The sequence below is a fragment of the Narcine bancroftii genome, chromosome 1, assembly GCF_036971445.1.
Source record: "Narcine bancroftii isolate sNarBan1 chromosome 1, sNarBan1.hap1, whole genome shotgun sequence".
Taxonomy (NCBI): domain Eukaryota; kingdom Metazoa; phylum Chordata; class Chondrichthyes; order Torpediniformes; family Narcinidae; genus Narcine; species Narcine bancroftii.
Window position 1 is genome coordinate 58,977,679 of NC_091469.1, and position 24,109 is coordinate 59,001,787.

At 39.1% G+C, this 24,109-nt stretch overlaps 1 protein-coding gene across 3 annotated transcripts in view; it reads left to right on the forward strand.

Annotated features, from left to right (window-relative positions):
• Positions 1-24,109, forward strand: part of cbwd (COBW domain containing) — a 58,301-nt gene that overhangs the window by 6,849 nt on the left and 27,343 nt on the right. For all 3 annotated transcript variants that reach the window (XM_069927931.1, XM_069927940.1, XM_069927943.1), the window contains 5 exons: positions 5,033-5,119; positions 5,606-5,702; positions 10,613-10,704; positions 16,274-16,333; positions 17,305-17,342. In XM_069927931.1, the coding sequence (XP_069784032.1) occupies positions 5,033-5,119; positions 5,606-5,702; positions 10,613-10,704; positions 16,274-16,333; positions 17,305-17,342 (374 nt within the window). The remainder of the gene's footprint in view (positions 1-5,032; positions 5,120-5,605; positions 5,703-10,612; positions 10,705-16,273; positions 16,334-17,304; positions 17,343-24,109) is intronic.

Below are 24,109 nucleotides of genomic sequence, written 5' to 3' on the forward strand. Positions count from 1 at the left end.
AAAGTGGGTGATATTACATGTACAAAGGGAGAAAGAAGCTGGGAGAAGTGCCTAGAAGTGATAGGACAGGAAGTGGGAGAGGTGGAGTCAGGTTGAGAGGAATAAAACATGGCTGTGGTAGTGAGTCTTGTTGAGGATATGATCAAAGTGTGAAAAGGCATTTGAAAGTGGAGTGGGTGCAATTTCATGTAAAATATAAATTTTTCAGTCATTCTATGTGTAACACTGTAACAGAACTGTTGCTCTTTGTGCAGTTACAATAAACAGGAATCTTTGTCCTGTATCTTCCCGAGATTCCACTCATGCACAACCAACAATATGAATGAAAAAAGATGATGCATAGGGTGCATGTGAGACAAGCTATGAACTATTAATTAATAGGTCAATAGGACTGGATGGCTTGGAGTTTGTCAAATGTGTTAAGGAAAGTTTTCTAAATCAATATATAGAGGTACCAACTAGAGAGAGCATGCAATACTGGATCTCCTATTAGGGAACAAGACAGGAAAGGTGACAGAAGTATGTGAAGGGAACATTTTGGGTCCAGTGATCATAATGCTATTAGTTTCAAGTTAATTATGGAGAAGGATAGGTCTGGGCCTCAGGTTGAGGTTCTAAATTGGAGAAAAACCAAGTTTGAGGAAATGAGAAAGGATCTACAATGTGTAGATTGGGATAAATTGTTTTTGGGCAAGGATGTGCGAAGTAAGTGGAAGACCTTCAAAGGTGAAATTTTGAGAGTACAGGCAGTTCCTGGGTTAAAAACGAGTTCTGATACCTAGGTCTGTTCTTAACTCTAATTTGTATTTAAGCCAGAACAAGTACTTATTGTCTTTATTTAGTGTCAGTCAGTCAACTGTTTATCTTAGTATATAGCTATATATTATTTTACCTTTCTATGCATGTAAAACACTTAAGAAACACTCCAAATACACTACAACATTTTATACATAATAATACAGTACATAATTGGATGATGTAGAAGATGATGATGAGATGACTACTGTTGGAGAAGGCGGACCTGGTAATGGAGAGTCCGGGTTTGATTCTCTTGCTGGAGTGGGGGGTGTTTACTACTGGAGTCAAATTCTTGAAGTAGGCATCATGGGAGGTTTGTTTCGAGCTTTTCTTTTTCTCATCATAAATGGCCTTAAATCCCCCGGTAGATGTGGTACAGTACAAATACATTACTGTTGCATTAGAACTTTTGGAGGTGGAATCAGCTGTAAAGCGGCACCTGTTCATTTATAGCAACCTTTAATCTAAAGAGGCAGTATAGAGAGTCACCAAATTGTTGGTTCACGAGTCATTTGAAAACCAGATTAAATAAGAGTACTGTATAGGTGCAATGCTCGAATCTACTTTTCAATTTCAAATCTATTCCTGCGCTTGCAATATGTGGTGTGCTACTCTCCTGAGATGCTAGGTGATGGCAACATCGCACAAGAGTATCGTAGAGCATACCCTCTCGCGATGCTGACTCGACCATGATCAAACCGGAAGTTGACAGTGTTCTACTTCCGGCAAGCTTGTTGGTTCATAGGTACGAGTTGTTTGTAAATTGGATGTTTTTAAACCCAGGGACTGCCTGTACAGAGTTTGTATGTTCCTGTCACGATCAAAGGCAAGGTTTGAAGGCATAGAGAACCTTGGCTTTCGAGTGATATCTGGTTTGGAAGAAGAGAGAAGTGTGTAGCAGGTATAGGCAACATGGAGCAAATGAGGTACTTGAGGAGTATAAAAAATGCAAGAAAATCCTCAAGAAAGAAATCAGGAAGAGGAAAGAAGACGTGAGGTTGCTTTGGCCGACAATGTGAAGGAACATCCTAAGGTTTTCTACAGGTATATTAAGAGCAAAAGGACAGTAAGGGACAAAATTCATCCACTTGAAGATCAGAGTAGTCCGCTTTGTATGGAGCCAAAAGAGATGGGAGAGGTCTTAAATGTTTATTTTCATCAGTATTCACTCAGGAAAAGGGAACAGAGTCGTTGAAGTAACGAAAAGCAGCAGTGAGGTCATGGAACCTATACAGATTAAAGACGAGGAAATGCTTGCTGTCTTAAAGCAAATAAGGGTGGACAAATCCACAGGGCCTGACAAGATATGTCCTTGGACCTTGAGGGAGTCTAGTGTAGAAATTGCAGGGGCTCAGGCAGAAATATTGTAAATGACCTCAGCCACAGGTATGATGCCTGAATATTGGAGGGTAGCTCATATTGTTTCATTGTTTAAAAAAAGGCTAAAAAATGGTATGGCACAGAATAGAAGTGCCGAAGAGGCCTATTTCTATGCTTTAAAATTCATAATTCCATGTTAACATGTTTAACAGCAGTACATTGGGATGGTGCAGTGCTTGCTCATTAACCTGTTGCCTCACAGGACAAGGTCATCTCCCATACATCACTATCCCATCCCTAGCTCCCTATTACCATATTTCCTTCCCACTAAGCTGCATTTGCCCATCTCCTACACACTACTCCAATTGGTTTTGGTTTCCCTCCCCTAACAGTTCCCATCTGCCTACAATTCCTCCCTTCAGAAGTAGTCAGGAATTAGAGTGGAGTGGTATATGTGCTGGTCTGAGATGCAGTTACATTGGCAGGTAGCAGTGGTACCAGCAATTTTAGGAGATTCTAGCAGGCTTCATTAGTCTTAGAAGGAGACATGAGCTATAGCCGTGGACCAGTCAGCCAGGGCCAAGCTGAAGGAAGCTGCAGCCAGTGTGACTTCTGTCAGTCATTTTGGGGTGGTATTGGGGTGCAGGCAGCTGAATTTGGTGAAGCAAAGATGGCTGGATTTGTGATTTGTGAGTATTTATTGTCCTATACATAAAACAATGTACAGATCCACCAAAATTCTTGCTTTCTGTTGCCACACAGGTAAGTACATGAGAGATACCAGCAATAATAGTATAAATTAAATGACCATAATTTGCAATAACACAGAACAGGACATAATAAATAATAAAAGAAATAAGCTAAAAAAAAAGATCAAGTGGACTCCACCTTAAGCTCAAGAGCTGAAGGCCTCCTACCATGTCAGGAGTGTGCCAACAGCTTCCAGAAATCTGGTTGAGGGGTCAAAGAGGTACGACTTCTCCAACCACAGGTACTTCTGGCTCAGCGTCTGGAGGCTGTGTGACTATTCACCTTTCTTTGTAAATTGGCGACAGAGTGTGGCGACTCTTCGCTAGCCTTTGAATGGCATCCAAAAACAAAGGTTTTCACTGTACACGTGATGATAATAAATCCAGATGTAATCTTGTTCCACTCATACCTTTTTCTTATTCGATTCCAAAATCTGCAGCATTTTGTTGTTCCCATTTATGGCCTCTGTGGCTAACTCCACCCTTTCCTCATCACCCATTTGCACATCAACTGCTCCTCCCCTAGATTTGTTTTTTCCTTGTCAACTGCTGCATTGTGTTCCCTCTTCTCCTCCCCTCTTTATGCGCATTATTTCAACTGTTTTCCCAATACACTCAGTCCTGATGCACGGTCTCACCACAAAATGATGACAACCTCTTTGCCTTCACAGATGCTGTCTGACCCTCTGAGATCCTCCAGTAGTCTGTTTTATTACCCAGATTCCATCCTGACTTCAAGAACTGCTGTGTTGGGGAGGAGTCACGTGATGGAGTAGTGGCCGGACGGTGAACTCCAGCCCTCTCCAGAAAAGTCGGGAAAAACAAGAGAAAATACAAAGGCACAGAAATACAAGTTAAAGAAAAGTGAGTATAAAGGTGGAAAGAAGATGGAGACAAAAGGAGAAAAATCAAAATCAACGGAAAGAAGAGAGGAAGAGAAGACAACGGAGGAAAAAGGTGAAGGCCTTACCTGTCCGAAGAGGCCCGCTGCGGAGAGAAGACCCCACTACCTCAGGTCGGTAGAAAGAGAACTACAACAATGGCTCACAGAGCCGAGTAAAAGTGCGCAACCGCGCATGCGCGAGGAGTCGCGCATGCGCGATGCGCATGCAAAAAAACACACCGACGGGAGGGGGGACCAGCTGGGGAGTCGATCTCCACAGCCGGCAACGACAGCTGCAGAACACCTGCAGCAAGAAGAGACCACAGAAGACAATGGAAACAAGAAAGAAGAGGAGGAAAGGGCAACAAAGAAACAACAGATGGTCAACCTAGAGGAAGAAGAAGAGGAAGAGGAAGAGTACAGGGAAATAGAAGAAGAAAAGAAAGGCAAGGTAAAGGAGGTACTTGCTCTTGTTAGAGGATACATGGAGTCATTTAAAGAATGGCAAACACAGGAATTCAATGATTTAAGAAGAAGAATAAACAACACAGAAAAGAAAATAAATAAAATGGATATGACCTTAACAGAAATGGGGAAAAAAATGGACAAGATGGAAGAACGGGCAATAGCAGCAGAAATGGAGGTAGAAGACTTAAAAAAGAAATTGGAGGAATCTAATAAAAAAACTAAAGAGACACAAGAATTACTAGCCCAAAAAATAGATATAATGGAAAATTATAACAGAAGAAATAACATAAAGATAGTGGGCCTTAAGGAAGATGTAGAAGGCAAGAATATGAGGGAGTTTATAAAAGAATGGATCCCTAAGGCCCTAGGATGTCCAGAACTACAGCAAGAAATGGAAATAGAAAGGGCACATAGAGCATTGGCCCCTAAACCACAACCACAACAAAAACCAAGATCTATTGTAGTAAAATTCCTAAGATATACTACAAGAGAAAAGGTACTGGAGAAGACAATGGAAAAAGTAAGAGAGGGCAACAAACCACTGGAGTATAAAGAACTGCTGTGTTGAGTTTGCAGGTTCTCTCTGAAGTTGCAAGTGTTTCTTTTGGTGCTTGTTTTCCTCTCTCATCCCAAACATATGCAACTTGGTTTGTTAATTGGTCACTGTGAATTTCCCCTTGGGTGTATGTGAGTGGTAGAATCTGGGAGGAATTGAAGGGAATGAGGAGAGAATAAAAATGGGATTAGTATAAACAGATGTTTGATTTCCCTGTTTCCTTTTAAGAACAACATCTTCACTATTCTATTTTGACAGGGGCTGGTAAAACAACACTTCTGAATTATATTCTAACAGAGCAGCACAACAAAAGGATTGCAGTGATTCTTAATGAGTTTGGTGAAGGTAAGCAATCTTCCGAATAAATTAACAAGATGCTTTTGATAGTCTTGATAAAGGGCCCTGACCCAAAATATTGGCCGTTTCTAGACTGACCTGCTGAGTTTCTCTTTCAGCTCTTTGTTTTTATCAAGATTCTAGCTCCTGTAGTTTTTGTGTCTTTCGAGATAGCATCTGATAGCATGGTTAAAAGTGAAAAAGATTTTTGCACCGCAGCTTGTTGCTATTCTGCATAGTGCTTGATCATCATGAGGAATAATGTAAGCCAATACTAGATAAAATAGAGTGGTGTGAAATAAGACAAATGGTCAATTAGTTTGAAGAATCCCTTGTTTGTTTGTAATTGAACCAAATACATAATTCCTGACAGAGAGAAAAGTTACCATTCTTTGTAATTCAAGTGTGATTTCTTTAAATAACTTTGCATCTTGATTAATCATAGCATACTTAGCAACAACATACCCACTGAGAATCTAGAATCTTTTGTTGCAGGGAGTGCCTTAGAGAAATCATTGGCGGTTAGCCAGGCAGGAGAACTTTATGAGGAATGGTTGGAATTAAGAAATGGATGCCTTTGCTGTTCTGTGAAGTAAGTTAATGTTTTACTACCATTGATATGTCTATTATACTTTTAATATTTATTAAAAAAAGGTTATCTTTAAAATGCCGTAACTAGGTAAAGATACGTTAAGCAAATTGACAGCAAAAAGATGAAAATATTTCAAATTTACAGGGATGTTAAACAGATTCATTTTGAATAAATTCATTTAATGTCTAATTTTTCAAGTGCCATTTCGCCCACTTATTTCTGTGTTGAAGGTACAAGAGATGATTGTCTCATTCTGATCCAGTTGTGTTTTGAAGAAATACTTAAATTTAAAAGTAAGTTTGACACATGCAGCTCGGTAACAGGCACTTTCAGTCCACGAGCCCATGCCACCGATTACTCTCAATTGATCGACAATTGCTGGTATGTTTTGAATGGTGGAAGGAAACCAGAGCACCAAAGAAAACCCACGCAGACATGAGGAGAACGTACAAACTCCATACAGACAGCACTGTATTCAAACTCCCCAGTCGCTGGTGCTGCAACAATGTTGCACTAACCACGCCACCCTTGTATTATATACCAAATTATATTATATCATATTGAATTCCAAATATGAAAGAGAAAGTAGAAGAAAGAACTTACATTTAAGTGGGTTTCTCTTTTTTCACCATTTCAACACCACAATATTTCTTCCACTTATTACTGTAATATGGAGTCAGGCAAGCTAGGTGATTTTTTTCGTCCTGAAAACTGAATGACAAGTCTTGTATTAATGTGATGTTATTTGAGATCTCAAACAGTCCTTATCACTGAACTATTTTTGTCACGTAGGGAGTGTTGCAGCTAATATTTCCACAGCAAGTTCTCGTAGACAACTCCTTAATAATGACCAGGTTTTTATTGAGTAAGGTTAGGTACAATTTGCATGTTTAGAAAAATATAAAGAAGATAAAAAACATGATATTTAAACCATTTTTTAACACACTTTCATATTTCTTAAATATAGGAATGTAATTTACCAAAAGGCATTTAAAATTAATTTTCAAATTAGTGTGGCATTGCTTTAGAAAATGGTGTTTCCAAAACTTCTCTGAAGATGGGGGAAAAAATAGTTTGATTGGTATTCAAAGGAAGTAATAGGGAAAACAGTGGGGAAATTGAAAATACAAACAAGAGTGCTCACATTGATAAACAGAATGAATTTGGTGGTTTTAATGAGCATTGTTAAACATTATAATATCCTTCATGCAGATGAAATGAGGTGCATATTAATCAGCTGCTGGTAAATTATGGGAGTATCTTATTACACATAAATTGCTAACAAACTTTATTTTTATTCAAAGTTTGATCAATATCTGAAAAGCCATTGCAAATTTAAAATGGCTAATATTTAACCAGACTTCGGTATTTGCTTTTAGACAATAGTTATAAGAGTTTCAAAGCAGTAATGATGTTCTCAAGATCTTATAAAAACAACATTTTGTTGCATCCTACCCCCCACAAAAATGACTTTCTTGGAACAGACTTTCACTCAAAAAACATCACCAAAAGAAAGCGGGTAAGAAAGAATGGGGGATTCTGTTGATCAAGAAAAAAAAATTGCTAGATTGCAAACAAACTAGATATAACAAATAGAAATGTGCTGAAAATGGGAATAGAAAATATAACAAAGAAAGAATGAGGTTTGAAGGTGAGATTAAATAGCAGAAAAATAGCATTTGTCATCAAGCTCTGTCTCCAATATGCTTGTGATCTCAAATATTGTCTGTATCTACTGTAGTGTTGGGTCAACTTTACAAAATATTTTAATTAACCTCAACTACCTTTTAAATATTTAAGTAATTTTTTGAACTGTGGTGCAGGTCAGCAATCAATGTGAACTGAGTTGAGGAATGTAACCTGTAGAGTGTATTTGTTGGATATATTGTCTGAATAGTGAAGGATTTGACAGCATTCCAAAATATACTTGTATTGTTGAGTGGAGTGTGAAGGCTACACTGTTGATCTCCAGCATTGATTGCTATTGATTGGGCAAATTCTTGACAATATTGGTTTCAAATTACACCTTCCTCTTTTATGCATTGTTTTTACACTCCATGTCCATGGATTGGAAACAGAAAATGTTGGGAATATTCGGGCCCCATCTGCAGGAGGAGAAATAGAGTTAATATCTCAGGTCAAAGCCATTTCCATCAGAACTGGGAAGGAGACAAAAGAAGTGTGTAAAGTTGCAGGGAGGATTTGGAGATAGGGTGGGAAGAATGTTTCTGGGGAGAACGGGAGTGACCACGAGGATAAGGCGTAAACAAAGTTCCCTAGTTGATGAGTGAATGGGAGCTATTAGAGATTGAGAATATGAACAAAAGAAAGTAGGCACTGCAAATGTAGAGCACAGTCTCGTATCCAACAGATCAGGCTGGGCATATCCAGAAAAAAATAACAAAGTGTAAAGAAATTACAGCCAACTGAGCCAGGATTTTGGATGAATGACTGATTGAAACTGTTACCTAAATATGTAGAATTTAATATTGAGCCCAAAAGGTTGCAATGTGGCCAAATGGAAGACGAGATACTGTTCCTCAAGCTTTTTTTGGGCCTCCTGGTAACAGACTAGTTTGGTCAGAGAGTGATGGCTAGCACCTGGAAGCTCAGGGTCTCCCCTGAGGACAGAATGCAGACACTCCACAAAACCAATCGGCATTTTGTTTTTCCAGTGTCAAGGGGAGAAATTGTCTAAAGGGTCTTTGACCTGAAATGTTAACTCTGTTTCTGTTCCCATAGATGCAGCCCGACTTGGTGACAGTTTAATTTTTTTTTAAATTTTTAGTATCTGCATTTTTTTTCATTTACAGTATATATTTATAGATGGGACCTACTTTATGTGGGTTTTGCCAGTCTCTGGATATAGAGGGCAGGAAGGGTTCATTCGAAGATTATTGATTTCCCTCCTGCTTGGGTGTCTCTGCTTATTAAAACCAGACCTTGATTCCTTCTGCTTGTTTTCTACAGAAGACCAAATTAAGTTTCAGACTTGCTGGAATTCATGTAGGAGAGGAATTGACCTCTAGCATGTTAATGGAACACCTGCCTTGTTTCCTTGAAAACAGTTAAGATTATAATTTAAGAAGCTAGGTAGTTGGCCATTTAGCCCCTTGATCATGCCTATGGCATTCATTAAGATCATGGCAGATCTAATCTCTTCATTTTCACATTCAGCTCTCATCATCTATGATTTCCCAACAATTCAAAATTGTATTAATTCCTGGCTTGAACAAACCAAATGGGTTTTCAGCTCTCTGGAGTAGAAAGTTCCAAAGATTCATTTACCTCTGGGATGATAAATTTCACTTATTTTCTAGAGCTGGCCCCTTCACTTTAAATTATAACCCGAGATCTACATTTCCCACCCCCCAAAAAAAACTAAGAAACACACTCTTAAATCAATCCTGTCAAGCTTTCTCAACGTCTTCCAAGGTTCAGAGAGTCACTCAAGGGAGCATTGCTGTATCTGCTCACGTACTTTGTACAGCACCCTGATCTCAGGAATCTAAGCAGTTTCCATTTGCTATATTACCTCAAAGGCACTTGCATCTGCTTAGTCCGCTCGCATCCCTTACAGACTTGTGTCTCAATTTTCCCACATATCCTTTGTCAGCAAATTTGAATAATATTCATGCTCTCACACAATGTAGTATCTGTTGGTTCTTAGAGTAATGCTATCACTTCCATTCTTCTGCTTTTTTCCCCGTTTCACCTATTCTCTTTTGTGTGTTTCATCAACTTCTATTACCAATTTAGATCTGTGTAACCAGTTAACTAACTATCTTTTTGTGACATGGCAAGAAACCGGAGCACCTCAGGGGAAACACAAATGATCAGAGGGAGAATGAGTAAACTCCTATCAATGCATAACCTGCTAGGCAGCAATATTACTTATTACACTGTTACGGAGTCCAGAGGACCCCAAAAAAAAGCATCAATAGATAAGCACCACAACACAGGGTTACTTAAACAAAGCAGTTTTTAATTATATTTGAACAAGAAAACAGAATTAAACTTTAATTTATTACTTAACCTACTTACTTAACATATCTAACCTACTTAATCCCCCCCCCCCCTCTAATACTAAACGCAGGTGTGTGTAATGTATATTTAAGATTAGAAAAGTTCTTTGGTTCACAGTCCAATCTCACTGGTTGCAGGCAATTCTTGTACTGTGCACAGAAGTTAGCATTAACAAAGTTCACCAGCCTTTGGTGCTTAACAGGCAAATGGTTACCACTTAGGAGGTTTCTTGCTGCTTTTCAGAGAGAGATTCCTTTTCTAGGACATCTGCAACTGATTCCTTCTTAACCAGTCTTGCTGACAAAACTTGCCCCCTTCAAGGTTCTCCAGATGATCCTATTTCTTTCAGGTCACCTTTCAGATCGCCAGTCTTCTCCTTTGACCAGGCAGCCTTCCAAAGTTTGCCAGCTTTGTCCTTCTAGAACAGATTTTTGTGACTCCTCTCTCTGTTTCACACCCTCCCTCTCTGAGAGCAAAACAGTTCTCTGCCTGCAAAGATCACATGCTCTCCCAGACAAACTGTTGTCGATACTTTGTTGCTTACTGCAAAAAGCATTCTGCAATAATCCTGCAAATATTCTGTGTTTTAAAATGTGTGTGTGCAAGCTGCTCCAACAGTTCCTCCCAAACCTCCTCGAAATACTCTGTCACAACACCATTATGTCATCTTTTGTATTGAAGGCCAAGGATTCAGCAAAGTCTATTTGGTGGAAAACATCCCATAATTCAATAAGGAGGTGAAGCACAGGAGAATTGTTCAGCTGATAACTATGACATTGTGGGTTTTTTTGAGTAATTAAATCTGCTGTACTTAAAAAACATTTATATTTATTTTAAAGAGCTGCAGGTTGCCAAGGTATTTTAAATAAAATTATTCCTTACAGGGACAATGGTTTGAAGGCCATCGAAAACCTCATGCAGAAAAAGGGCAAGTTTGACTACATTTTGCTGGAAACCACTGGTTTAGCTGATCCAGGTAATGATGCACAAAAACAAGGACGTAAAAGACAATGGCAGATTGTGATGATAGAGATTTGTTTCCTAATTTGCTGTCCATCGATATCCTACAAAGTACAAGGAGGAATACTGTCAGAGTCAGCGGCATGAAGGTCAAGGAACCAGAGGTCACAAACTCAATGAACTTGAATCTGTAGCATCACCATATGCAACTATCAGATCTGTCAGTGACAGTGATCTGGAAACCATAATCAATATCATCCTTCAATCTGTACGTCATATTAGATTTTTTATTTGACATGGATCTAAATTAAATTTAGACAAACACCATGGTAACAGACCCGTTCAACCCGAGCCCGTGCCCTCCAAATACACCAGTTAACCCTACGATCCCCATACATTTTTGAAGTGTGGGAGAAAACTGGAATACCCGGAGGAAACTTGTGTGGACACGGGCAGAACAAACAAACTGCTTACAGGTAACGGCAAATTTGAACCCATATCATTTGAGCTGTAATAGCATTGCGCGAAGAGTAGGAATTAAGAGAATCAGACTTGGTTTGAAAATCTGTTTAAATGCAGAATACCACCTTGGAATAATAGCAACAAACTTGAAACTTGTATCCTTTACACTGAAAGCAAAAGGGAATGACCATTACTTTTGCCTCCTGTATAAATAAATGAAATTGCTGGAGAAGAATGTTTTTAGCATTTTGGGTAAATCATAAACAAATTTCTATATCTTTTGAGATTTTATTGCCATCCAAGTTTCTCTCTGTGTATAACCCAGAAAGCAGAAATTCTGTGAGTAATTGTCATGCTGTAGTGTATTCCTTTAAAATAAAACACATTGATTTCAAACCCATAGCTTGCAAATCTCATTTCACAAAATAGGGAAACTATTAAGCTTTTGGAAAAAAAATCAATACAGATCAAGCAGTTATTAGAGCCTTAGGGCTGAGTTCCATCTCGGATGAGCAAGCATTGTAACGAGCTGACAGATCTTTTGTTGAGGGGAATGACATGCCAAGACACTATCTTGTCAGTTCAGGTAGAAAGGTTTGGACATTAACAAAATGAGTTCAGTTATCTTAGTTTTATTTCCCTTAAGTATTTCATTCTGTCAAGAGGACATGTCATAATTCTTCTCAAAATAAAAATACATTTCATATATCATTTGCTTTTTATCAACAGCTGTCATCTTGGGACATGTCAAAAATTCATTTCTAATCATCATTGCTTTGTTTCTTTTCAAAAGAAGCTTCAAAATTCCTTTGGTCTACACTTTGTTGATTTGATTTTATATCCAAAACTTCTATCATCATTCATTCTTAATCCTTTTGTTGCAGATTGTAACATTTATCCATTTCGTTTGAGAAAATAGTGATTTTTGTTTTTGCCAATGCCTATTTGTGCTTGAATTATTTGGCATCACATTCAATGTTTGACGTGGGAAAAAAATAACAATGATCCAAACGAGTTTAAATCATAAAATTGTGTAACTATTTTAGAAACCAACATGGAAGTTACCTCAAATGGAAACAATTAAACCAAAATGACTAATGTTATCGGGGAAGTTAGAGAATGATTGGAAATGAATAATTAATGAAATTGCTATCATTTTCCTCACAGAAAACAATTGAATTTTTTTGGAATTTCTCACCACATACACAATTTAATAAGAATCCTTATTTGTGAAGAGAGAGCCTGTTGCTCTCATTGTGATCAGTTGACCATTGTATTTTAGTCCCAAAGGTACTTAACATTTTGAACTAATGTTAAAAATACTGAGCAGTGTCATTGGTACACAAATGGGTTGCTCAATAGAACAGCCATCCTGTGTGAGTTAATAGAACCATGAACCCTGCAGCATATAAACAATCCTTAGGCCCATCTAGTACATGCCAAACAATTATTCTGCCAGGACGTGGACCATTGCCCTCCATATCCCACCCCCCTCCCCCATTCAAATGTTTCTTAAATGTCAAAATAGAGCCTGGATTCACCTCTTCAATTGGCAGCTTGTTCTATATTTCACCATTCTCTGTTGGAAGACATTCCTCCTAATGTTCCCTTTAAACATTTCCCCTTTCATCCTTAACCATTGTCCTCTAATTATTGTCTCACCAAACATCAGTGGGAGAAAAAAAGGTCTGCTTCCATTTGCTCTATCTGTACCCCTCACAATTCATACACCTTTTTAATTTTAAATCAACATGGAGTTAAAAAGCAAACAAAATCAAAGAAACATCACAGATATATACAATAAAATACCAAAACCAAACTACACATTGATAAACAAAGAAAGAAAAATCAACACATCACAATGACCAAATTCTGCATTATTGTTCATAATACAAAATTACACACTGTGCCGATCCTTAAAAGGAAAGTGGGGAAAAAAAAGAGAAAAGAAAGACCCCCACAATTCCCTGAAAGAAAATGAATAAAGAAAAAGAGGTAATTCTCCCATATGATGTGACAAAATCATCTATTTTCCAAAAGCATTAATTACGTACAGCTGAAACATTACGTGATTCATCCAGAGCTTACTTCCTCCCTTCAGGGATAAATGTCTTGACATGGACATTGCTAGGGATACTGGAGATAGTGGTATTGGAGACCGGAGGGGAGGAAATCTTCAAAATTTAACCCCTGCATATTTTAAGTAGGGGTTCCATATTCTTAAAAACATGTTGGTACAGTTTCTGAGATTGTAAGTAATCTTCTCCAAGGGAACACAACAATGGATTTTTAAAATCCAGTGGTTCAGATTCAGTTGGGAATCAGATTTCCAAGTAATGGCTGTGCATTTCCTGGCCACCGTAGAAGCAAGTTTAACAAATTTCAATTGATATTTCAACAGCCTCGTTTTAGGTCTTATAACTGCTCATTTCCCCAATAAAAACAATTCTGGTAATTTGTTCCAGGAGATTCCCCAAATCTTCCCAGACGGATTTCACCTTGGGGCATTACCAGGTCAAATGCAAAAAGGTCCCGATGTCTTGACTGCATTGAGAACATAAATTAAATAAGTCAGATTTCAATTTATTTAATTTTTGCAGAGTAAGGTACAGCTGATGCAAAAAATTATATTGCACCAGCCTATACCTTACATTATTGTATTGCTCATGCTGTCCCGACAGCAAAATGGATCAATTTCTGTACCCAAATCTGATTCTCGTCTCTCTTTTGACTTATCTAGCCCTTGCTTAGGGGCTTCCACCTGAAGTAAGAAATTCACTTTTGAGAGAAATTTTTTTTGTGATCTCCTTTTGAACCAGTGTCTATTTCAGTATGTTGAGGTAAGGACAGTGCTGGACCTAATTTATCCCTTAAATAAGATCTTAACTAAAGATAGCAGAAAAAGGATGTATTTAAAACTCCAAATTTATTCCTGATTTGTTCAAATATCATAAATTGTCTCTGCTCAAAACAATCTTCGATATATTTGATCCAATTCTGAGACCAAGTTTCTAGAATTTTATTATCAATTGTTAACGGAAATAATTTATTTTGTGTTAGGGGTTTTTTTTGGGTGAGGGGCCTCCCTTTAACACCAATTTGACCATTGAGTTTATTCCATATTGTAATAATATGTTTTAGTAAGGGGCCTTCCTTAAAACCAAATAGTAATTTAGAATTCCATTTATATATAAAATTTTCTGCTTCCTTCTCACCAACCTTATGCAGTTCCAATTTTACCCAGGGCGACTTGTCTCCTCTGTCAAAGAGGGAAGTGACAAACTTCATTTGAATTGTCCAATAATATAATAAAGTCTGGGAACTTTAATCCAGTTCATAATTCCAGGTTAATTTATTGATGGAGACTCTGGGGAAACTTGCCCTTCCACAGAAACTTCCTAAGATATTTATTTAAATTTCTGAAAGAATCATAATTTCATACATCTCTATCAAATCTCCCCTCCTTCTTCTACGCTCCTAACCTATTTAAGCTTTCCCTGTAACTCAGATCCCCAAGACAGTAATCTTTTTCTGTACTCTTTCCTGCAGTTAGATGAGCAAAATTGCACACAGTACACCAAATTTGGTCTCACCAATGTCTTCTACTACTTTATCATAATATCCCAACTCCTGTACTCATACTTTGATTTCTGAAGGCCAAAGTGCCAAAAGCTCTCTTTGTGACCCTATCTACCTGAGATGTCTCTTTCAGGAAATTATGTATTTGTATTCCCAGATCCCTCTTCTACTGCACTCCTCAGTGCCTTACCATGTTTAGCCCTCCCAAAGCACAAAACCTCATACTTGTCTCCATTAAATTCTATCTGCTATTTTGCAGCCCATTTTTCCAGCTGGTCCAGACCCTGCTGCAAACTTAGAAAGCTTTCCTTTGTGTTCATTGTCTGGGGTGGCATGGTTATTGGCTCTGATTTTTTTTTAAAGTTGACTTAGTGACAAGGTTTATGGAAGTTCTTGGAAGTACATTTTAATAATTAATCCTATGATCAGGCAGGGAAATATTTGTGCAGAATTAATTAAAAAAAACTCTAAAATTGGAAGTCATGTATTCTCCTCTGGCAAGTTTGCTCAACTTGTCATTCTTCTAATTTGTAGATTACCCCCTCCATAAATCTTCGTCCGCGAAGCCAAGCCAAAAAAAAAGATTGTAACTGCTTCACCTGTCATGATAAAGCACTGTCACCTCTTTATTAATGTAGCTTTATGTTTTCCCCTTTTTTCCCCCAGAGGTAAATGTATAATCTCTTCCTTTACCTTTATATTGAGAGTCATTTTAGAAGGAGGTTTTTGGTTTTGGAAATAAGCATTGAATTACATAATAATCTTGAAAGTTTTCTTGCCAATGTGGACTCTTGGTTGGAATTAATGAAATGTTTATTGTCATATACATAAGTACAATGTATAGATGCACTGGAATTGTTGTATGTAAAAGATTATAAGAGATCTAAAATGATAGATAAACATTTGCAGTTGCAATTCATATAAAATATGGAATGCTACAATAAATCATGAAGAGCTTTAGTGGTCCAAGAGAAGTGTTATGGTCAGGGTAATATGGGTAGATTCAAGAGTCTGATGGCTGTTGGGGAAAAATAATTGTTCTTGAACTGAGAGATGTTGGATTTAATGCTTCTGTATCTGCTGCTTGTATCTGGAAGTACCACTGAGAAGACAGCATGACCAGCGTGATGGGGATCCCTTTTTGACGTTGGCCGCTGTCTTGATGCAGCGCCTCATGTTGATGTCTTCATTGTTCAGGAGGCCAGTGTTTGTGATGGTTAGGTTTGCCACTTGGTGCAGCCAAACCAATAGGTTTTGGAGGATCCGGGCTTTTCTGTTAGTGTCCCAGTTGGCTTAAATTGATCAAATCCTGTTGCTGACTGCAGAGATTTATGAAATAATCCCAAAGGTGTAAAGAGATGCCATCTTTATGCTTTTAAAAAAACAACTGGGTAACTAATGTGACTGTTAAATGAACAACGATGTTCAAAACTGGTAAATATTGAAATGATCGTTGGTTGATTTTAATATGTTATGTGACAATAAAACTGTATGTAATTTTAAACCGTGTTCTTTTATAACTATCTTCTACCTTTTCCCCATAGGTGCGGTTTCCACCATGTTTTGGGTTGATGCAGAATTAGGAAGTGATGTTTACCTTGATGGTATGCTTTTAAATACATTTGTCAGTGAAATTGAAATACGCTTAACTTTTAGCCAGAGTAATGAAGGTGAAAATTTTCTTTTAAAAACTTTATATATTTATTTTAGGGTGGAAAATCATCCTTTCACAAATATAGCCAATTGCCATCAACCCATCAGCTGGGGGTGAGGGGAGGGATTGGTGCTGGTAATGAAATAAGGCCAAGATCGCCAGTGTCATTTAGTGCTCATCTACGCTGCAAGGCTGATACTTAGGAAATCAAGATCATAATCTGCTCTCAAAATTTCTGAGGGAATCTTCTGCTGAAGCCCAAAAAGCCTCAGTGACTCCAAAATCAAAAGAAAAATTTGAAAGATATTGCTTTGTAAATTTGATATACAGATTTAATATGGACAATGAATTTGGAACTCTGACTTGCTCGCTAAGGAACCCATGAGCAGTAAAGGTTCATCTGTGAAATTGTATTTGTATTTTCTATGATTTGTTAAACAATATATGAAAGAAATGTTCCTGTTTGTTTATATGTGGAAACCGTGAAAAGAATCAATTGAATCAAGAATTCTTGCAAACCCGTTAAATGTCAGTGCTGTAAAATGCAGAAGTCAACTTGACACTAGAACACCAGGCCACAGTAGGATGTTTAACTGCCAAGTGGCCAGTTTTCAGTAGCAGTTTGAGTGTATCATTGAGAGAATCAGGCTGTCACACCAACAATGACGAAGGAAAAGGGTCAAAGATTAGGCTTATTAGAATCACTAGATTCTTCATGTCCTAAAAGATCACAAGTTCCAGCAATCAAATTGTGCATTAGCTGCTGATGTGGAAAAGAAGAAATATGCATATGAAATTTTGAACTTGGAAATAATGCTATTTTGCTTAGTCTTTGACACCAAAGCATTTGAAATAAAATATGCAATATAATCAGCAAAAATTGGCATCAGAAAAATTCAATCTATTCTTTCCCCTCTCCAGGTATTATTTCTGTTATTGATGCAAAGTATGGAATGCAGGTAACATTTCTTCTTTTAAAATTGTTTGAATTTTGAATCTTTCCTGGTCATGGGAAATTGACAAACTTAATTGTTCCAAAGAATTTGAACTTAGTACAGTACTTCTAAAGCAGGGGCGTCAAACTCAAATTCACAGAGGGCCAAAATTAAAAACTTGGACTAAGTCGAGGGCCGAACTAAATATTTCTTGAAAATTTTCAACAACATCTGCATGTTTTCTCTTCTTTCAACATATGTAATGTTAAACTTTAGGATATAACTTTAGGAGGATAATGTTACAGGTCAGGAGTAGGTAGCTCAAGTTCACCCTTTGCTTGACCTGAGGGAAACCTATTTGGTCCCTATGGAGATGTAGTCAGCATTCACAGGCTGTGTCCATTTTGGCCTGCATCAGGACTCAGCATTTCCTGCTCACTCCTCAGGCTCTAGGCCTCTATTCACCCTCGACCCACCATCCCTCTACCTGACCAGTCCTTTACCCAACCTCTACTCACCCCTCACTCCACTCGCTCTGCCTCTACCCACCCCATCCTATACACGCCCCTCTACTGCCTCTCCCCTCAACCTGTTCCTCCCTCTACCTGTCTCTCACCCTCTAATCACCACTCCCCTACTCGCCCTGCCCCTCCCCTTTTACCTCTTCCCTATCCACCCCTCCATCTACTCATCCCTCCCTCTAACTGCCCCTCGCACCACCATAACTTCCCCTGCCCATTACTCCTCACCTACACCCTCTGCCCACCCCTGCTTACCCACCCACTCAGGCCCAGCACACTGCCGATCAGCCTTTGCGGAACAGCGGGGGCCGTGCGCAGTCTGCCATGTCCGTCGCGCCGACAGGAAATCACAGGTGCTCGCCAATCCGCCGCACCGCTCGACAGGTGAGAGAAGTGACTGGTTGTGCGGGGAGCCTTCCAACTGGCTTGTCGGCTGATGACATCGACAGACTTCTAGTGTTACAATTTTGTTTTCCCCATTCTCAAAGTTTGCACAGTCAACCTGCAACACTCTTGCTCCCTCCGCATCCCGTGTATCTGATGCCCGGGTGTTGTTAGGATTCCCAGCAGAAGGTTTGTGGAACTTTATCATTCTGGATTCCTTTTTGAGACTATTCTGGCCATCTTTTAAGGGGGGTGGTTTTAGGGGGGAGTGGATAGTTAGGGGGTGGGGAAGGATGTGCAATGAAGGGGGAGGATGGTGGGGGTGACATTACCAAAAAACAGCATCAGCTCTCGCTGCAGGGTGGGCCACCTCTAATACATTTTTGAAATGATCTTGCGGGCCAAATATAATTATATCGCGGGCCAAATTTGGCCCGCGGGCCAGAGTTTGACATGTGTGTTCTAAAACATCATTATGACGGTTAACTCGGTAAGAAATTGAAATTGAGCCATTGGGTCAGCAAGGTCCAAAATCTGGAGCTTCAAACATCACTGAAGTCAGTGTTAAGTGTAATTTTGTCGTGTTTATAGCACAGTCCAACCTGTCAGTTTTCTGCTCCTGTTCCTATCATAAAACATGTATATGTTGTCTTGAGGGCTTACTTTTTTTTGTTTTATTCCTGTGGCTTCATGGCTCCAACAGATGCAACATTAAAACTTGTTCTGAACTGTATAGGGTTTAAATGTTCAGAACCACATTCAATTTTTTGTAAACGCTTTATTACACCCGTGTATAATTATCTTCAGCTTTTATTCCTGCTCTTCTTCTTTTCCCTTTTTTGCCTCCTCTTTTGTTCTCTCTTGATTTCCCCACCAATAGGCCTTTGCTGTCATTTCCTCTTTTTTTTTTGCCTTTATCTCATACTTCCACTCCTGTTTCATTTTCCCAATCTCAACCTCTCCTAGCGCACTTTTCCATTATTGCCCCCATCTTACCTAGGCCCTCTCTCTGTCACTTTTCTCTCAAAAATCAAACCAAAATTATCAAAGATGGAAATTAAAGTGGGAAAAGCTGGAAACACTCAGCAGGATGGGCAGCAATTGTGGAAAGAGAATTAAGATTTCAGGTTGGAGAGACTCATTCAGAGTATTACACACCAATCTTGGCACTCTCCTTCCCTTGGCCTTCTTTCCATCTACATCTCCACCTTCTCCTACTCTATTGTCCTACACCTTCCACCTCACCACTCCATTCTCCTGGTTCTTTTTCAACTCTTTCATTTATTAAAACTGCTAAGTAGTTTCCTTGCTGATTTTTCTGCATCTCCAATTTACTGATCTTGTGTGGCAGTTAGGTCAGTGTTAAGAAAATAATTGTGGTTTGTATTTCTGATTTTCTTTGGGAAGCAAATTATCTCTGTGCAGCAAATTATTGGAGGACTAAACATAACCAAATGACTGAGGTAAAGCTGATAGTACTTATAGACTAGTAAGTAAGATTGCTTTGGGAAAAATAAGAATTGATTAGGAATGAAAAAGAAGAAAGGAGTGAAAATATTAGATAAAGAGCTTATCTGTTACTTTGCCACCTTCCTCTACTGTTCCATTGGACTGTTGATTCAAATGTTGCATTGTGCAAGACAAGATTTCATTTTGCTTAATAACAATACAGAGATGTTCTTTTAAGAAAAAGAAATATTTTGAAGGTAAAGTTGTCTGTTCCTTTGTTTGAAAAGCAATTGTTAAATACACTTGTAGATCTGATGAAGTTATTTCATGGATTGCACAGTTCAGGTTGAAAGAATGACAGATTGGCAGATTTACAAAATTCTGCTGGATTTCAATTATGGCTTGAAATGTCAAAGCTATTGTTTTTTTTTCCTCTTGTTTAGGGATGAAAATTGGGCAACCTGTCCACCTTAGCAACTGCTAATGCATGACCTCCTGCCAGTCATCTAGCACTTAAACAGTTTTGATGTCACTACAAGTGATGACACATTGGTAATAGGCAGCAATTGGAATGTGTCATGCATCACGGACTGGGCCCATCACAGCTGAAGCTGGGAGAGCTGCTGTGTGGTCAGCCAGTTAAATTGAAACTGAAGTGGTAATTGAAATCAGGACCGATCACAATAATGGGATTGTCATCTTGTGATCTAAAATATTAATTTCTTAATCATGGCCAAATGATTGGACATGAGCAAATGGCAGCTTTTGACACAAAGGGCCTGGCATTTAGACCGGAGCCATACTTCTTTGATGATTTGACTTAAAAAAGTTAGCAACATTCAGTTGAACAAAGTTAATGAACAGGGAATTATGGAAAGGTCATGGAAGGGTTTTTTAAAAAATATTTTCTGAGTTGATATTGCACAAGTTGCTTTTGGTTATTTACAATGGAGAATGGCTTGAATTATTACTTTGAGTTGCTACATAATAGAAAGTCAGTAAGGTTATATTTGAGGGTCAAATGGCAGGGGAAGGTTTCTGCCATATAGTTTGCTAACCAACAAGCAAAAAAAAAATATTTAGCTGGTGAACCTATAGTTTTCTTAATTTATAGATGGATAATTTAAAAACAAAATGGTTACTTGAATGTAATTTGTTTGCTGCATTATGTAAGTTCTTCCTAATAACATTCTTTTTCTCTTGTCTTTTTTTCCAAATTAAGTATATCCATTTTGCCACACCTGTTCCTGAGCAGAGTAGTTGACATGGGTGCTGAGTTAAAATTGTTAGAGTGCTTATTCCACTGTCAGCAGAATTATTTTTAAAGTTGTTCATTATATCATCACAGAGTTTTTAAAAAAATGCTTTCCCTTGGGCTTCCAGTCAATAATACTCTTGTTATTTTTAAAGTTACTGATGAGATGTTCATTGCAGCTCACTGAACACCTTTAGCAGATGAAAGCACCACATTTTAGCAGATGATAATTAGCAGAATATTTTATTTAGCGGCTTCATCAATAATGAAGATGTGACATTGGTAATTGCCTCTTCTGCACTGTGCATTCTTTTTTCTAGATGGAAGAAAGAATCACCTTTATGAAAATGTGATCTTTGTTTTGTCTCTCTTTGGTGACCTCTTTTTAAAAGTGCCACATTTAGTCATGATTGATCAAAGATTGTATTCCAGTGCATTAGTAGATATGACTTTGACATTCACTCTGAATACTACTGATAGGGTATTAGATCCCTGGAACACAGTTTCCTTTTGTCCTGCAATTGTCAAATAAGTGCTGGGATCCTTAATCATCAATGGTATGTGTCATTAGCAAATATGACAGTAGAACACAGGAACACAGTGTCTGCGCTGAGCACGATGCCAATTAAATTAATCCCATCTTCCTGCATGTTGTCTACATAAGAATCAGAATCAATTGCCATAAACAAGTCATGAAATTTGGTGTTTTGCAGAGGCATCTAGTGCAAACATTCATGTTATAATCATCTTACGACGACTATAAAAAAAATAAAAATAATAGTGTACGAAAAGTAAGGCGGTGTTTTTGGTTCATTTGATGGCAACGGGGAAGAAGATGTCCTAGTGCTATTGAGTGCTTGTCTTTAGGCTCCTGTACCTTTTTCCTGAAGGTAGCAGAGTGAAGAGGGCATGGCCTGGTTTGAGAGGGGGGGTGGGGGGGAGGAGGTCTTTGAAGATAGAGGCTGCTTTTTTAAGACACGGCTTCATGTAGATGTCTTCGATGAAGTGAAGTCTGGTGCCTGTAATATCGCAGGCCAAGTTAACAACCCTCTGGCATTTATTTTTGACCTGAGAGTTCTCCACACCAGCCAGAATGCTCTCCACGGTACACCTGTAGAAATTTATGAGAGTCTTCGGTGACTCAGAATATCCTCAAACACCTCACTGGCGTGCCTTCTTTGTGATTGCATCAGCGTGGAGGCTCCAGGACAAATGCTCAGATGTTGACACCCAAGAATTTGAAGTTCCTGACCCTCTCCACTACTGAGCCCTTGATGAGGACTGGGTCGTGTTCCCCTGACTTCCGACTGAAGTCCACAATCATCTTGGTTTTGCTGACGTTGAGCACAAGGTTGTTATTACCATTCAACGAGTTGATCTATCTCCCTCCTGTACGCTTCCTCATTGTCGTTTGTGATTCTACCAACAACTGTGGTGTAATCGGCAAAATTGTAGATGGCATCGGAATTGTGCCTGGCCTCACAGTCACGTATGTATAATGAGTGGGCTAAGCATGCATCAGTGAGGAGGAGACATTGTTTCCAATTTGTACTGACTGTGGTCTTCCAATGAGAAAGTCAAAGATCCAGTTGCAGAGTGGGGTACAGAGGCCTTGAGTTTGTAGCTTCTTGAACAACACTGAGGAAATAATGGTATCAGAGGCCGAGCTGTAGTCTATGAAGGGCCACCATATGTATGAATTGCTGTTTTCGAGGTGATCCAGAGCTGAGTGGAGAGCCAGTGATATTGCATCTGCCGTGGAGCGATTGTGTCGATAGGAGAATTGCAGTAGGTCCAGATAGGTACATGTTAATTCTGGCCATGACTAGCCTCTCACAGCATGTTATTGCAATAGAAGTTAGTGCTACTGGGTGATAATTGTTGAGGCAGCTCATAGTACTCTTCTTGGATGATTGATGCTGTTTTGAAGCAGGTGGGAACCTCTGACTGCCGTAATGAGAGGTTGAAAATGTCTGTGAAAACACCAGCTCGTTGGTTGGCGCAGATTTTCAGTACCCACCAGGTACACCGTCAGGACCCGACACCTTGTAAGAGTTCTCGCTCTTGAATGATGTTCTGACATCACCCTCAGGGACAGATATCATAGTGTCCTCAGCCTTTTCAGGGATTCTACTAGGCATTGTTTGGTTCTTTTTCTCAAAATGGGCATAGAAGGTGTTCAGCTCATTGACTTTTGAAGCATCACAGCCATCTAAAGAGTTCACACTCACTTTGTAGACTGTAATGGCCTGCACTCCCTGTCATAGCTGGAGTGTATCTGTCTCTGTCTCTAGCTTCCTCCAGAATTGTCACTTTGCTTTAGAGATGTCCTTCGCAGGTCATGCCTGGACTTCTTGTAAAGATCCCGATCCCCAGCCTTAAACACCCTTGATCTCGCCCTCAGCAGATCGCAGATTCTCTGATTCATCCAGGGCTTCTGGTTAGGGAACACCTGGTATTTGCACGTGGGCACAAACTCATCCACGCAGATCTTGATGAAGTCAGTGACATCTGTTGCATATTCATTCAAGTCTATGGATGAGTTCTCGAATATGTTCCAGTCCACCAATTCAAAGCAGTCCTGCAGATGCACCTCCGCCTCCCTCGACCTCACCTTTGCTGTCTTCGCTGGGAGTAGAAGTACAGCTAGGTGATCAGACTTGCAGAAGAGCAGTTGTGGTATGGCTCTGTGGACATTCTTCATGGTGGTATAGTAGTGGTCAAGTGTGTTGGTTCCCCTGGTTTTGCATATGAGGTATTGGTGGTAGTTTGTTGAGACCCCTCTAGGTTGGCCTGATTGAAGTCTCCCACAATGATCAGGAAGGCATCAGGATGTGCTGTCTCAAGGCTATTTATCACAGTGCCCAGTCCCTCCAGTGCCAGTCTGACATTAGCCTGGGGCAGAATGAACACTGTGACCAAAATCATGACGATGAATTCCCTCAGCAGGTGACACTTGACCACCACATGTTCCAGGTCATGGGAGCAGGACTGAGACATGACTGTCACATCTGTGCACCACAATGAATTGATGATGACACAAATGCCACCTCCCCTGGTTTTTACAGATCCCTTCATACACTGCCAATTCTAAATGCTTCTTAAACTGTGATTGTGTCTGCTTTCACCACCACCTGTTTAAGGAAAACTCATTAATCTCCTACAAACCTCCTTCCCTCTAT